Source organism: Telmatherina bonti (assembly GCF_933228915.1).
Source record: "Telmatherina bonti genome assembly, chromosome: 5".
In the NCBI taxonomy this organism is placed as follows: Eukaryota; Metazoa; Chordata; class Actinopteri; order Atheriniformes; family Telmatherinidae; genus Telmatherina; species Telmatherina bonti.
This window is the reverse complement of record NC_136623.1, coordinates 18,685,331-18,701,864: the sequence shown is the minus strand read 5'-3', so window position 1 is coordinate 18,701,864 and position 16,534 is coordinate 18,685,331. Positions and strand designations below refer to the sequence as shown.

Genomic DNA, 16,534 nt, shown 5'->3' with positions numbered 1-16,534 from the left:
TTATTTACTTGAGATAATCAGAGGCCGCTGAATTTTAAGGTCAGTGTGTTGGAATCACGCAGCTCCTGCTAGTGTTGTAATTTGGCGGCAGGGGGTACAGGGAGCAGATGGCACTGACAGACTGTAACTTACCCAGCAGAGAGGGGAGGCCAGTGCATGCTGGGAAAGGCTGCGGAGACAAAGGGAGAGAAGGAGGCTTATATGCTCATGGAGCATTGTTAGCACACGGGAAATGTATAATTCAGGTCAAGTCATGACTGAAATGCATGATTTTTTTTTTTTTTCCCCAACCTGAAAGTTACAGGTAACCTGGTAATTATTTGGGTTATTTTGGCGAGGCACTCATTGACCGTTGCCCTCTGACCTTGGCTTGTGCAGCACGCTGGCTTCAGTTTGGTTTCCAGAGTGCTCACCACACACAGTCACCTTGGCAATGACAGTCAGTCTTTCCAAGACTATGACATCACTCCAAAGAAGAGCAGATGAGGAGGAGGAAGGTGATGTGGAAGGAGTGAGGGTTTGGGGGGGGGGGGGGGGGGGGGGGTCTCTGGCTGTACAAAACCACTGCAGCATCCCAGCTGATGCCCCAGCATCCAGCCTCAGCCAAAGGAAAAGACGCAAGAGGAAGAGAATCACCCTCCCAATTCCATCGCAGAACAAAAACGAGGAGGAGGAGCCAGGCGAGTGAGAAACTGATGCTCCCAGCAGGTGCCAACAAGTGAGAGGAAGCTGAGAGACTGAGAAGGTGGGAGATGGAGAAGACTCTGTGAGAAACGAAGACACCCAGAGCTTAGAGAGAAAAAAAAAACAAACTACAGGTGAGTTGTTTTTTTTTTTTTTCCGATGTTTACATTTATTTTCAAAAGTTCTTTTTCCAATTATTAAATCCTGATAAAACTCTGATTCCACCTGAATCTTCTGCTTACAGTTGCCTGATATAGATTTACTAACCCTTCTTCATTCAAAGTGTTTTAATGATGGATCTCATGTGATAATTTTTTCTAAAATTAAAGGTTGTTTTTTTTTTGTTTTTTGTTTGTTTTTTAAGCATGCATTTAAACTGGCACTTTAATTAACTTAACCCTCAATGCACATAAAAAAAACAAAATACATTCTTTACTATTTTTCCTTCAATCTATGATTTCTTTAGCTGTAATCTAAATTTAAAAGCTTACGGGGGCTGTCAATTAGTTTCAGCTAGACGCCCTATATATGTAACATTGTTACTACTGTGTAGGAGTATTTGTCTCTGAAAAGCAGAAAAAATAGTTTTAATTTACATCCTGAAGAGATTAATCAGATAAGCTGAACACCAACTTGACTGTTGATGTCGGAAAGATTTTAATTAACTTTCATTTGTTCAAAAGTAACTTGAAACTGATTTCTCAGCATAATTTTTTCAGGTTTTTTTTTTTCATTTTTGCAGCCAGTCTATTTTCAGTTTTCCTGTCCCTCGTCTCTGCTGCCATGCTGTGTCCTGCGTTGCTGTGTGCCACCCTGCTCCTTCTGACACCCTTCAAGATCACAGAGGCTCGCGCTCTGCATCCTTCTCCCGATGCTGTGCAGGTACAAGAGGAGGGGGGAGAAAGGAGTGGATTGAAGAGAATTCCGAGTGGATGAATTGTCCACTAGGAGAGGATAATGAAATGTATTGCTGATTGAATTATTCTCCCTTGTACACACCCTGACAATTAAATTTCATCCTTTTTTTTTTTTCTTTTTTCTTTTTTTTTCTTCTGTAGTTTATGGAGCAGTTTCTGGAGCACTATAATGACCTGCTGACTCTGGATGACCTGGAGAACCTGTTGAACAGCCAGCCGGAGGAGCAGTCCACCGTCTCTTCAGGGGTGAAGGCGGCAGAGTACCCCAAATGGGCTGATGCCCAGACGCAGGCTGAGACCCCATGGCTCCGGCTGCTGAAGGGGGCCTTAGCCAATCAGAAGCGAGCAGAACCAGACCGGTCTAGGAGGGGATGGAATCGAGGATGCTTTGGCCTGAAACTGGATCGAATTGGATCCATGAGTGGACTGGGCTGTTAGTGGACACTGGGGGTGGGGGACATAAAGAAAAGTAAGGACTGGTAACATCCTTCTTAGATTAAAAGGAAAAACAGGCAACAGCATCCACCTGCAGAGAACATGTAGACAATATGTAGTGTTGTAAACTTGTGTTGCTAATGTGGTTTCATCTAGCGTAGATCAGGTGCTTCACACTTTATTCCATGTGTATGTATTGAAGTAAGGATTAGGACATATGAGCTAATTTCCATCAAATTATCTCCCAGGATTGTTGGGCTTGTTTCTCAAGTAATTCTGTGTTTCTTGCTTTGTCTGCGTGCAGTACATGTAGAGATGTTCTGACATTTTGTGGTCAGGGATTGTGTTTAAAAGCATCCGTAATGGACGTGGATATCCAAAGATGATGGCACCTATAATCCCTGCGGGTTATTTTTATGCTCACTTATGATTTGCATGAATAAATGGATTTGACATTTGTGGTGTTCTGGTTCTTGCTCATAGAAATTCAATGCTTGCCCACTCGTAAATCCCACATGGCTCACTCCCTATTGACACCTGTCATCTCAATTTCTCCTTCAAAATGCAGCTTTGCATCCTCATGACAGATCTTTTTTAACTTGATGATTTATTGAATATTCTGGTGGCTGTTGGAGGAAGTTAACTCCTTCCCACGTCATTCTGGAGCGCAGACTTGCTGCTGCATCCAAAACTCTTCTCTGGCATCGTAGCAGAGTTCCCGGAGATAGAAAAGGGAGAGGGGGGGGGCTTAAAAACATCAGACAAAATGGAAAAGTTAATATTTCTCTACTCAGCATACATATCTACTATTAAGAGAATTTGCTTAACTTCAGTAATTATAACAAGTCATCTGTACTGAGAGAAATGTCTTTTATCTTATGAAAGCTACGGCTTCTTCAGTCATTTTTGTTAAGCTTTGTCCCAGAAGGAATGGGTAAAGTAGTTTTTCTCACAATCAAGCTTTTAAAATATCTCGGCATGTAAACCTTTTGTTTTATTGGACTCACAATAACCAACTGAAACATTGACTATTGACATAAAGAAGTGGGGAAAAAAATGGATTAAAATGTCATCACTCCTGATTCACAGAATGCTGTTCTGGTATTAATTTTTTGGTATTATAACCCCTATATATTCTTATCAGTCAGTCCTGTTCAGTTTTGCATCTGGAGGCTGGACAATAAGTCGAAGCCTGCCTTCTTACAGAAAAACAGTGTGACCACACTGCATCTATCCTGACCTTGCTACCAGTCCATGTTGAGATCCAGCTTAAAATGCTGTTAAGAGCCTCAGCAGCTTGGATCCACCCTTCAGATCTGACTTTTCAGAAAAGTTCAGCTGTATTCAGTTCACAAGAAAATCATTGAAAGGTGCTTTTAAAGAAAAAAACTAATGATCCTGTTTCCTCTAATCCATTTATATTTATTCTGAAACACTAATTCATTTAATTGTTAATGTGAATGCCAATTAACAAATGAGAAAAACAACAGCTCGGGAAATCTTCAACCTGCCACCTGTTTCCAGTCAGACCACTGGGGTCTAATAACCTGTTGTTCTCTGACGTAAGATCAAGAATTTAAAAACCGGAGGGGACTGAGCCTTTTTAGGTGCAGCACTTCATCTGTGGAGCAGCCGTCTTTTCACATAGCTGACCAGACCACTGTTCCGCTTAAAACACTGCTGAAAATGTCTTCTGGCTGGATTTTAGTTCTGGCTGAACAGAATATCTTGGCTTTCTTCATGTGAGACCTCAGATTCACAGGTCCAAAATTCCTTTTCAATATTATTTCCCCATTAAACAGACTCCCAGAACGCTGCGCAGATTTTCTCACACTTTGTGGTCATCTTTCATACAGTGTTTGGTCAAGGTGCATGGTACAAGATCTGCTCCATCTCCATCCCCCCCTGTTCATCATATGCTCCTGCAATTCACTGGCAGCAACACAGGGGTGTTTCAGCTGTTTTCAAATATCTTAAATTTACCTCTGCTTATGTCTCAGAATTTGAAGTGTCTTGGAAAGCTGAAGCCATTTATCTCTAAGCTGAAGCTTTTGAGCTGTGAGATATCTTCTTTATGTTTGTGGTATTTATTACTCAGCTTTTATGCCTTCATTTGTATGATTTATATTTTGCTTTTTTTTATGTCAATTGTATTTTGCAACTACGTATTTGTATTTAAAGTCTTAATACTGTAAATTGACACTTTGTTGGCAATGAACAGATTCTGATATTTAAATTGAACTGGAATATTATCATAAAAAAATGTAGTTAGATCAGGTTACCTACCACAACACAAGATGGCAGTACAAGTCAGTTTGTGCACCTGTTTGTTGTCACACACTGCTACACTTTGGACTTTGTACAAGTCTTCTAATACAGGATACAAATCGTATAAATATAACATGAGGCCATTTTAACATGCACAGATGACTAAGAGACTAAGATCCACCTCTTTATCAGTCAAAAAGTCTTACGAGTATGAAAAAAAACAGATACAAAAGTTACATTTTTAACATGTCTTTTGCTCAAATAACTACAAAAATATATTGACCTTTTCACTGGTGTAAAATGATCATGTGTGTCATTCCCCAACAGTCTACGGTGGATAGCTAAACTGTTGTAATACAGAAGAAAGCGTATGAGGCAGCACTTACAGTACTGAGAGTATAACGTGACTTGAGCATTGACTAGTGAGCCAGAGTCTAATCTTAGCGTGACCTTTAATTCCCCTCTTTGACCTTAAGCTGCAAAGCAGGGACCAAGAGTGGCATGCATGCACTCAGGGTTGTGGTAGTTCAGCTATGCCAGGGCCATTGAACAGCTGCCATAAAACACACCTCTGCTGTCGGGTTTTAGAGAAGAACATGTCTACAGCCTGTTGAAAAATACCAGTTTCTACATATTATAACTTTTCCATTTAGATTAATTATGACTTGCAACTTAGAACTCCACTATGGTGACAATATGGGGGAAGGTTTAAAAAATCAGTGAGCCTGGCCGACTTGTTAAAACTGACATTCCTATTATTTAGAATTGACAATTTACAATATCTTCTGGAGTGCTTTCCATTTAGATGTCAACAAGGTTGCCAAAGAAGTGAGTCAAAAATAGACTTGGAGAAAGCAGCTGACATAGCTGAGCCTTGTTATGTTTTGTGTGCAGGGAAGAAAAGCGACTCCAGTTTATCTCGCAGCAGCAGCGTGACTTCTTGCAGACACCTGAACAGCAGCACTTATTATTCAGACACAATAGCCTGTCTTTCCCTTTTTGGTTTTTTTTTCCAAAAAAACAGAAAAAGCTACAATTCAGCTGAATAGACTCTGTCAAACAAGGTCCTTAACTCATGTTGAGCAAGCAGGAGTCAACTTTTGACTTCTGCTGAAGGGATGGAGCAGCAGAAAGAGGGGAGCAGAAACAGAGTGAGTCAAGAGAAGGGTCATGGTCTTTGGACATTAAATGTCACAGTCAGTAAGACAGAGATTTGATCCCCCATTCGCTCTGTCCGTGTGTCTGCATTCACTGAGAAGGTCAGCAAGGGACCCCTCTCTTTTTACAGACCACTACATGAGGCCTTTAAGGTCTGAGTATCTAAATCAAGACCTCGTAAAGGTGAAAACACCAAACTCTGGGGCATAATGCAAATTAAGAAAGCATTAGACGTATAATTAGCTGCAAAAATCATCTGAGAAGAGAAGAGTTTGACATAAAGTGAGGTTTCACAAACCAGCCTTCGTGTCTGTGTAGCTGACGACCTTGACATTATAAAGGGGCGGGGTGAGGATCAGTGACCATCAGAGGGGGTGTGGTTTCCCTCTGGGTCAATCATAAAAACTTTCCTCTAAACCTTGCTCTTCCCCACTCACACCCGGAGGTAGCAAGACAGGCTGAGGAGTCTCACAAACGGTAAAAAAAAAAAGAAAAAAAAAAAAGAGAAATGAAGGAATGATTTCACTCAGGAATCTGCAAAGTTTCAGCAACTCCAGGCTGCATGGTTTACTCTGATTCAGATCACCTGGAGCAATGTGCATGTGCTTTGACTGAACCTTGTCTTTAACACCATGTGGAACCAGCTTTTGCTTTACTTGAACATGATAACTTCTTATTTTGTAAAGATCTGAAAATGTTAACCTCTTGATAATGTTTTTAACTTTGCAAGACAAGTTGTAGATTTATTTTCTGTGACTTCATCAGAGGAAGGCACTGCTAGATAATGTCTGAGGTCTTTTTTTTATTATCTTGGCGCATAATCAAAGTGCCTGAAATCAAGTCACTACTAATATATGGCACTATAAATGTTATCAATCTCTAACGGGGGATGTCCCACTTTTCTGTTTCTCTTGATTCTTCTTCCAGAGGACTAGACCAACCCAGGCAAAATGGTGAAAGTCGGTATCAATGGGTAAGAGCATTTCCATAACCTCGTGCTAGAAAAGAAATCCTGGTACCCATTTGGAACGCACACCTGTTAGGTCACTGCACACATTTAACTCACAATGCCACACCCCTCTGCTCCACGCTCCACACAACAAGAACTCAACACCGCTTTGGTTTCGCTCCATTCTGCTGGAAGTTTTTTGCTTTACTTGCTGCCTTATCTAAGCATGCAGCTCTTGTGCAAGATGTGCACACAGTCATGATTACACACACTAAGATACACTTACAAAAAGATTGTGTAAGGCAAGACGCTATAAGATAAGTGCTTGTTTGAAGTGACACAATGGGACCATCAGGGGTCTAAAATCTAATGCACATCAGATGTATGCAGACGGCAGAGTTGTAACATGCAAATGGGGAAATATTTAATGGTGGACTTGTTGAAACTTCTCTTTATGCAAAGACCATCTTTCAGTGTGTGGGTTTTCAATTTGTGCTCTGAAAGGCAAGACAAACTACAGAACAGCCTGTGACTGAGTAAATTCAACAGAAGCAACCAGTGTTTTGTAACCGATGTGCACTAACCTGTGGACCGTTATCCGATTGTTCTCATGCTTTACTTGATCTTTGAACGCTGGACCCTCTGCAGATAACATTGGGCAGTGACTTCAGTGTGAGGGTCAGTCAACAGGAGCCTGTTTTCCTGCTGCTGGTAGCAAACCTAAATGTTACAGAACAAACAATCTGACGTTGGTCCATACGCTGTCATGAATCTGTTTTCTAATCTCATGATTCCGTGCTCCCCTCTCGGTGTTTAAGGACTGAGCTTATCTGCGTCAGTTTTTTGGACCTGTGGTTAAAAAGTAACTCAACCTTTGGTCAAACTTTGCTTTGCCATCAGCAGGATTACAACATTTTAGAAGTTCATTTAGACTTTTGCCCCCTGAGAGGTGTGTGTGTGTGTGTGTGACAGAAAGAGAGAGGGCCCTGGAACACACCTCCCTCTGCCCCTCCCCCTGAACTCTGCCCTTTCCTCAACTGCAGTTTCATGTCTCCTAGGGTGTCATGTACATACTCACGAGGAGGGGTAAATCTGGACTGGATGCCTCTGGGGTTCAGCTGAATGCTAAATTAAATTTTACAGAATTAATTTTTAGCCTTGTGTTTTAAGCACCTTCGTTTTACTACATGTCTGAGACATTTCTGGACAGACTTGCATGGAGTAATGTTGCCACCTACAGTCAAGTCTAACAAACAACTTTGTGTTCTGCCCACAGATTTGGCCGCATTGGTCGTCTGGTGACCCGTGCTGCAATCCTTAGCAAGAAGGTGGAGATTGTTGCCATCAATGACCCATTCATCGATTTGGAATACATGGTAAGTTGCAGAGACTGGGATTGGGATTTAAAATCAATATTATTTGGACAAAGGCACACTTTTTATGAATTTATATATTAACACAAAAAGTAAAACCAACCAACAAAGAAGATGCGTGCTTTCATGAGGATTTTGTTGTGGAAATCTTAAAGTATAGTTCCTCTTGTCTCTTTAGGTCTACATGTTCAAGTATGACTCCACTCACGGTCGTTTCCATGGGGAGGTTAAGGCTGAGGGAGACAAGCTTGTCATTGATGGACACAAGATCACTGTGTTCCATGAGTGAGTTTGTCTTTTTCTTTTCTTTTCTTGTGTATTGAACACCCAGTTGTATAAAGCACAAAACTGAACTGGCTTTAGGGATGCACTAACTCTTTCTTACCTTCTTTTTTTTTTTTTTAAAAACAGGAGAGACCCTGCTAACATCAAATGGGGAGACGCTGGTGCCCAGTATGTTGTGGAGTCCACTGGTGTGTTCACCACTATTGAGAAGGCCTCTGTACGTATTTAATTCAGACTAATCGGATGCAATGAAAAATGTTTGCTTAATGAAGATGATTTTGAAATTTTTTTAAAATATAATTTCATTGGAACATTGCAGGCTCACTTGAAGGGTGGTGCAAAGAGGGTTATCATTTCTGCACCCAGTGCTGATGCTCCCATGTTTGTCATGGGTGTCAACCACGAGAAGTACGACAATTCCCTCAAGGTTGTCAGGTAAGACTGTTTTTATTTATACTTCTTTTTTTCATCAAATCTTTACCATGAAAACATTTTTGCCTCATAATACTCATGGCATCATTCCTGATGTTTCTTTCCTCATAGCAATGCCTCCTGCACAACTAACTGCCTGGCACCCCTGGCTAAAGTTATCAACGATAACTTCGGCATCATTGAGGGCCTGATGGTGAGAACAGTTTCAACCTTAAAGCATTTTGACAGGAAGAGCTGAAAGCCACATTTAGTTAACATATTATGTCTGTTACCCTTCAGAGCACAGTTCATGCCATCACTGCTACCCAGAAGACAGTGGACGGCCCGTCCGGCAAGCTGTGGAGGGATGGCCGTGGTGCCAGCCAGAACATCATCCCTGCCTCTACTGGTGCTGCCAAGGCCGTCGGCAAAGTTATTCCTGAACTCAATGGGTCAGTTTGCAAAAATGTATCGTTTCTACTGCTGTAAATATTCGCATCCAGTGATGGTTTTTACTTTCTCAGGTGCTTCATTATATGTTGAATCTTTACAGGAAGCTGACTGGCATGGCCTTCCGTGTCCCCACACCCAACGTGTCTGTGGTTGATCTGACAGTCCGTCTGGAGAAACCCGTAAGAGGCCAAAAATGCAAATTAACTAGTATTGTTAATGTGCTATTTTTCCCTGTTTAATGCTTAGACACAGACTAATTCCATATAAACAAAGTATTTACTGTGGTGTCTGATAACTTTCTCCTTTTTACAATTGATACATAAAGGATAACTTTCAGAGGGTTGTTCATTGATAGTTTGGGCTTTTCTTGTTTTTCAAAAATGCAGTAATACAATTTATTAAAAGTGTTGTAAGTGTTTAATTCAATTTTCATTTAGAATACAAACCATTTCCTTTTTCTTTTTTTTGAACAGGCCAAATACGATGACATCAAGAAGGTTGTGAAGGCTGCTGCTGAAGGACCCATGAAGGGTATTCTGGGATACACAGAGCACCAGGTAAGCACTGAGCTGAGTCCTGGTCGTACGCTTATTATTTTTAAACGTCTTGAGTTCACTAGCTTATTTTACTTTTGTGCTCTCCGTCAGGTCGTCTCCACAGACTTCAATGGTGACAACCACTCTTCCATCTTTGATGCTGGTGCTGGCATCGCTCTCAATGACCACTTTGTCAAGCTGGTCTCATGGTACACTATCAGCTTGGACTACTTTGTTATAAATGTTCCAAATGATGCCTTCTGACTTTTTCTTTTCTTCTTCACCAGGTACGACAACGAGTTTGGCTACAGCAACCGTGTCTGCGACCTCATGGCCCACATGGCCTCCAAGGAGTAAACTGGCCAGCAGATTGAATATGACTGTTATATTTATGCTCCTCTATTCAGAGTTGGCAATATACAGTGAGATTTACAAATGACTATGTGGTTCCATCTGATAGTCGACCCCATTATAAGCCTGAGGAAGTGTCCCACAGAACACATGAAATTGAATTTGCTGACCAATTATCTTTTTTATTCATTTCCCAGTTCTGTTCTTGTGTTGGATGGAGTAAAGGTGTGAAAGTGTCCCTGTCTGTAGTATTGACATGCTGCAGTCAGTGGTGGAATAAAGTCCTGTTTGTGAGATTCAGTTCTTTTTTTTTTTTTTTTTTTTTTAAATTCTTTATTTGGGTCACTGCACAAAACTATCCTATATGTAGCTCTGGTGGGATTAGTATGGGTTTTTGAAGATTAACCCTTTTCCAGCTATGCATTTGGTCCAGTTTTGACATACTGCTATGTTTCACATGTAAATGAAATGGTTTCAGTTCATATTGATAAAAAGTGGGTTTAAATTAACTTGGAATGGAAAGGATTGACTATTTTAGCCAATAAAACCATAATAAATATGCATATATATGTATACATACAAAAAGTTAGGGATATTTGGCTTTCAGGTGAAATTTATGGAAAATGCAATATGTTCATGCTACAGTGATATAAAAGTAAGACATTTAAGTAGAAGGATGCACTACTGATGTCCTCATCTCAAAAAATTAATTCAACACAAAAGGTAACAACAATGGTAGTTACACAACAAAAAATTTGAACGTCTCAATATCTGGTCATGTGCCCTTGAGCATCAATTACAGCTTGACAATGACGTCTCATGCTGTTCACAAGGCAACTTATTGCCTGCTGAGGCATGGCCTCCCACTCTTCTTGAAGGGCAGCCCTCAGGTCATTGAGGTTCTGGGGTGCAGGGTTTCGAGCCTCTACACGACGGCTCAGCTGATCCCACAGGTTTTCAATGGGATTCAGGTCTGGAGAGAGTGCAGGCCATTCCATTTGAGGTACACCAGTCTCCAACAGCCGTTCCCTGATGATGCGGCCTCGATGAGCAGGAGCATTGTCGTCCATGAAGATGAAATTAGGCCTGTGCTGTCCATGTAGGGGCACAATCACTGGATTAATGATGTTATTCAGGTAGTATGGGCTTGTCACTGTACCATTCACAAAGTGTAGGGCAGTTCTGTACCAAGTGGACACCCCTGCCCACACTGTAACACCGCCACCACCAAAAGCTCGCCTGGTGACAACAGTGGCTGATGCATAGCGCTCTCCCTGACGTCTCCAACATCGTTGCCGGCCATCATTTCTGCTCAGTGTGAATCGACTTTCATCAGAGAACAGCACTGAGGCCCACTGGTTCCTCGTCCAGCGTAAATGCTCCCTGGCCCATGCAAGACGATGATGCCTGTGCCTGGTGGTGTGGTCAGGTACCCGTGCAAGTCGTCTAGCACGCAGACCACGCTGATGGAAACGGTTTCGAATGGTCTGACGTGACACTTGGGTGCCTCTCACCTCTCTTAAACGTGCCTGGAGTTGAGTGGCATTCATCATCCGGTTTCTCAGGGCAGTGTTCACAATGTAGCGGTCATCAGCACGGGATGTGGCCAAAGGACGTCCACTTCTAGGCCTTTCTGTGACTCTTCCAGTCTCTCCATATCTCTGTTGCAACCTGCTGATGACACTCTGTGACACTCCAAGCTCAGTGGCCACTTCTGTCTGAGAACGTCCTGTTTGAAGCATCGCAATGGCAAGGGACTGTTGTTCCATTGTTAGGTGTCGTCTTGGTCTCATGATGTCAAAATGTGAACAGCATGATGAGGACAACTGTTTAAACACCAGCTCTAATTGAACCAGGACATTTATTGGTCAATTCAAGGATCACACACCTGCTGTGATTTTTGCCGTTAAGCTCCTTGTTAGAAAACAGAAACTTGTGCAAAATTTATTGAAACATTTAACAGTTGGACATGTGCATTTAAAAGCTTAGAGAAGATCACATTAAGTTCACCTGTACAGGTTTGAATGCATTTTAGGCTTGTTGTGAAATTTCACTCAAAAGCTGAATATCCCTAACTTTTGTGAATAGTGTGTATATATATATATATATATATATATATATATATATATATATATATATATATATATATATATATATATATATATATACGGACTTGTGTCCGTACTTATCTTGCTTGATCTTAGTGCTGCATTTGATACAGTCGATCATAACATTCTGTTACAAAGACTAGAACAGGTGATTGGAATTACAGGTACAGCGTTAAGCTGGTTTAAATCATATTTATCTGATAGACTTCAGTTCGTTCATGTAAATGACAAGTCCTCCTCACAAACTACAGTAAGTCATGGAGTTCCTCAAGGTTCTGTACTTGGACCAATACTCTTCACGCTATATATGCTCCCTTTAGGCAAAATTATTAGACAGCATGGAATAAACTTTCATTGTTATGCAGATGATACTCAACTATACTTATCCTTTAAACCAGATGAAACAAATCAGCCCAATAGGCTACAAAATTGTCTCATAGACATAAAGACTTGGATGTCTAGAAATTTTCTCCTCTTAAACTCAGATAAGACTGAAGTAATTCTCGTTGGATCTGAAAAACTCAGAGCTAAATTTTCCGGTTTTGTAATGAACCTGGATGGCATTACTTTAGCTTCCAGTGCTACAGTGAGAAACCTTGGAGTAATATTTGACCCTGACCTGTCCTTTGGCCCACATATTAAGCAGGTTACTAAAACAGCCTTCTTTCATTTACGTAATATAGCCAAAATTAGGGACATTCTGTCTCGGAGTGATGCAGAAAAACTGGTTCATGCTTTTGTTACTTCGAGACTAGATTACTGTAACTCTATTACTGGGCTGTCCTAAATATGCCCTGAAAAGCCTTCAGCTGATCCAGAATTCTGCAGCCAGAGTCCTGACCAGAACCAGCATGAGAGATCATATTTCTCCAGTTTTAGCCTCTCTTCATTGGCTGCCTGTTGAATCTAGAATAGAATTTAAAATCCTTCTCCTTACATATAAAGCCCTCCACAACCAGGCACCACTATATATCAAAGACCTCATTGTTCCTTATATACCAAGCAGAGTACTTCGTTCGCAGACTGCAGGCTTACTTGTGGTTCCTAGAGTCTCAAAGAGCCGAGCAGGAGGCAGAGCCTTTGGTTATCAGGCCCCTCTCTTATGGAATAAGCTCCCAGTTAGTGTTAGGGAAGCAGACACCCTCCCCACCTTTAAGACTAGGCTGAAGACTTATCTTTTTGATAAGTCCTATAGCTAGGGATGGTTAGCATCCCTTAGTTATGCTGCTATAGGTTTAGACTGCTGAGGGACATTTCCCCATAACAGTGTTGCATCATTAACATGTATGTCTCCTGTCTCAGCAGGTCTCCCTGGCCGGGAGTAGCAGTTCCTGTTGTCTGTTGTCTTTCTGTCCTCTTCCCCCCACACAGCAGAGGCAGATGGCTGCCTGTCCTGAGCCGGGTTCTGCCGGAGGTTTCCTTCCTGTTAAAAGGGAGTTTTTTCCTTCCCACTGTTGCCAGTGTGCTTGCTCAGGATGGGAGATTGAGTTGGACTCAACTCAATCTGTTGGTTTCCTTATATAGGCTATTATGAATTGGCCTTCATTATGTTTTCCCCTCTGTCTGTAAAGCGTCTTGAGATGGCATTGCCGTGATTTGACGCTATATAAATAAAGTTGAATTGAATTGAATATATATATGTATATATATATATATATATATATATATATATATATATATATATATATATATATATATATATATATATATATATATATATATATATATATATATATATATGTGTGTGTGTGTGTGTATATATATATATATATATATATATATATATATATATATATATATATATATATATATATATATATATATATATATATATATATATATATACATATATATATATATATATATATATATATATATACATATATATATATATATATATATATATATATATATATATATATATATATATATATATATATATATATATTAGTGTGTGTGTGTGTGTGTGTGTGTGTTAGCACAGACCGGTTGACTGAACTATATATAAGGAGACATTTTCCTAAGCGCTTAGTCCCATTAAGGGTCGCTGGGAGGCTGGAGCCCAGAATTTATCAGGCGAGAGGCAAGGTACACCCTGGACAGGTTTCCAGTCCATCACAGGGCAAACACAGACAACAATTCACACATATTCTCTTTCCTAGGGACAATTTACAGTGTTCAAATAACCTAACATGCATGTCTTTGGTTAAATAATTGTACCTATCAATGCTACTGTCTATAAATCCTGTCCACTTGGTTTTATCTGGTTGACCCTAAACTCAATGTGTAATCAAACTGCTTTTTTTTTGGCTGTCATCAGTATAAAATGTACAAATGGTTGCTAAGACAGTAGTTAAAGGACAGGGAAAACTAAAAGTAGAGCTTGTGGAATGAAATATTTGGAGATTAATCTAATTTTCCCCACACAAGTTTTGCACCAAGACTTTATTTTTGTTAAACGTGCTAGTCTAACAGATGTAAGAAAGTTTAATTTGTGCTATTGAAATCTATAAAAACAAACTGAGCCTTATTAAACTCACTACCAACTGCATGTCTCCATCAAACATCCTTGTGCTCCATGCAGTGGTTTACACAACAAATCAATGGAGCAACAGATAAGCAAAGGCTCCACACACTCAATATGAGTTTGCATTGTTGGGTGTCTGGAGTGATCCCAAGGGAACAATTAAAAAGTTCATTTTAATTCAAATGAGATTCCTATTTTTGTGTTAAAATGAAGAAACAAGGTGGAAACAGGTGCAGATCGGCACTGATCTTCCCAGAGATCGCATTCTACCAAATGCTAACGTCTTACTTAATCTTTTATTCTCTCTTCAGTCAGGTGCTACTTTGCTGCTTGGGGATGGGATGGTGATTTTAGTCAAAGCTAACAAAGAAGAAAGATGTTAAGATTTCCAGAGATGTTGACAATTGAATCCAGCTCTCTGCAATTTCTATTTCCGCCTCTTGGGGGCGCCATTTTAAAAAAATTATTTTCAAGTTTTAAAAAGTTGAGCCTAAAATGGAAAACCCACACATGCTTGATTACAGAATCCTTATGACCTATTCTATTCTATTCTATTCTATTCTATTCTATTCTACAGGCATTCAGAAGACGCGTTTTTATACAAAGTGACTTACATGTTCTCAATTAACCACAGTCATTAACCTAACATTCATGTCTTGGTTGTATATCAAAACCAAGTAGTCAATACAGAGGCTTCACTAATTTCTATTTGCCGAGAGACCTGTCATATTTCCCAAACAGAATCTGAGAATTAAATATTAACATTTTCTAAGTTTTCATTTATTTTTGCAGACATGCTGCTAAATTCATCAAACATAGTTCATTAAGTAGTTTGCAAAATTCTTGCCTATGCCAGATGGGTGGAACAGATGTCCAGTGTCTTATTGGCTATATATGTACAAAATAAAATTATAATTTGTTTTCTTCAGATTTTGACTTTACTTTAATATTTAGCTTATGATATCTAGTGAATAGGCCCTGCGATGGACTGGCGAGCTGTCCAGGGTGGACCCTGCCTTTCGCCCAAAGACTGCTGGGATAGACTCCAGCTCCCCTGCAACCCTGAGTTGGGTTATATTATAAATAAATATATTATGGGTTATAAATACATACATACATACATATATATATATATATATATATATATATATATATATATATATATATATATATATATATATATATATATATATATATATATATATGTATATATATATATATATATATATATATATATATATATATATATATATATATATATATATATATATATATATATTTATACAGACAGACAGACAGATAGATAGATAGATAGATAGATAGATAGATAGATAGATAGATAGATAGATAGATAGATAGATAGATAGAAACTTGACAGTGATTTACTAAATCACAGTTAGGGATGACGCCTCATTGTGATGGTGTTTCACAGAGCAGAAAAAGAGAAGAGTTGAGTGGAGAGCAAAGAGTTTGTGTTGAAGTAAAAAACTCAGCAGTAGTGTGTAAAACATGATTTGAATTTACCAACTTAAAGATAAAAGGTTTCTGTAATATTTCAAACAAAAACTGCCATCTTTTTATTGTTATATTAATCTTTTTCAGTGCATGGAAAGGGGAATGATTGTACATCCTCCACAAGCCATAGTTTCACAAGTTTCACCATTTAACAGCTTTAGGGCTGAACTGGAACCTTGATACACCGGGATCTTGACTACATTTTACCAAAAGGTGCTATTAAAGACTATTCTTTTCCACAATGTTTACTTAAAATTGTTATTATCTAAACGCCTACAGACATCAGCTTTGCGGATGAATAAAGATAATTTCTGTTAGACTCCAGAAACACTCAAAATACTATGCACCAATCACAGAGCCAAAAATTTCACATAATTCATTTAAACAATCATTTTCAACTGTATTGGTGTGTGAAGGGAAGCTTGTCTGATTCCTGACACACTTTCACAAAATACATTTTCATATTTCATTCGGGATTGATTTACCATGAACTGGCAAGAAAAAAAAATCTAAATCAAAAGTGGGAATAGACTTGAAAAGAAAAAGGACCGGTAGAAAAGCAGG

At 39.5% G+C, this 16,534-nt stretch overlaps 2 protein-coding genes across 2 annotated transcripts; both read left to right on the top strand.

Annotated features, from left to right (window-relative positions):
* Positions 1-1,467: 1,467 nt before the first annotated feature.
* On the top strand, positions 1,468-2,039 carry nppcl (natriuretic peptide C-like; the record flags this gene model as incomplete). Its single annotated transcript, XM_079241194.1, has 2 exons — positions 1,468-1,566; positions 1,743-2,039. 2 exons carry the CDS (start codon positions 1,468-1,470, stop codon positions 2,037-2,039), a joined length of 396 nt encoding a protein of 131 aa, XP_079097320.1.
* A 3,789-nt stretch (positions 2,040-5,828) lies between these two features.
* On the top strand, positions 5,829-10,116 carry gapdh (glyceraldehyde-3-phosphate dehydrogenase). The gene is made up of 12 exons (XM_079240490.1): positions 5,829-5,939; positions 6,390-6,435; positions 7,688-7,787; positions 7,963-8,069; positions 8,196-8,286; positions 8,389-8,504; positions 8,613-8,694; positions 8,781-8,932; positions 9,034-9,112; positions 9,407-9,490; positions 9,581-9,678; positions 9,757-10,116. Exons 2-12 carry the CDS (start codon positions 6,413-6,415, stop codon positions 9,824-9,826), a joined length of 1,002 nt encoding a protein of 333 aa, XP_079096616.1. The 5' UTR covers positions 5,829-5,939; positions 6,390-6,412; the 3' UTR covers positions 9,827-10,116.
* Positions 10,117-16,534: the final 6,418 nt, after the last annotated feature.

Bases quoted from the DNA above. Each gene is read 5' to 3' on its own strand.
- gapdh (XM_079240490.1), top strand. From the start codon at position 6,413: ATGGTGAAAGTCGGTATCAATGG. The intron at 6,436-7,687 runs GTAAGAGCATTT...TTCTGCCCACAG, and splicing joins GTGAAAGTCGGTATCAATGG to ATTTGGCCGCATTGGTCGTC. The intron at 9,491-9,580 runs GTAAGCACTGAG...GCTCTCCGTCAG, and splicing joins TGGGATACACAGAGCACCAG to GTCGTCTCCACAGACTTCAA.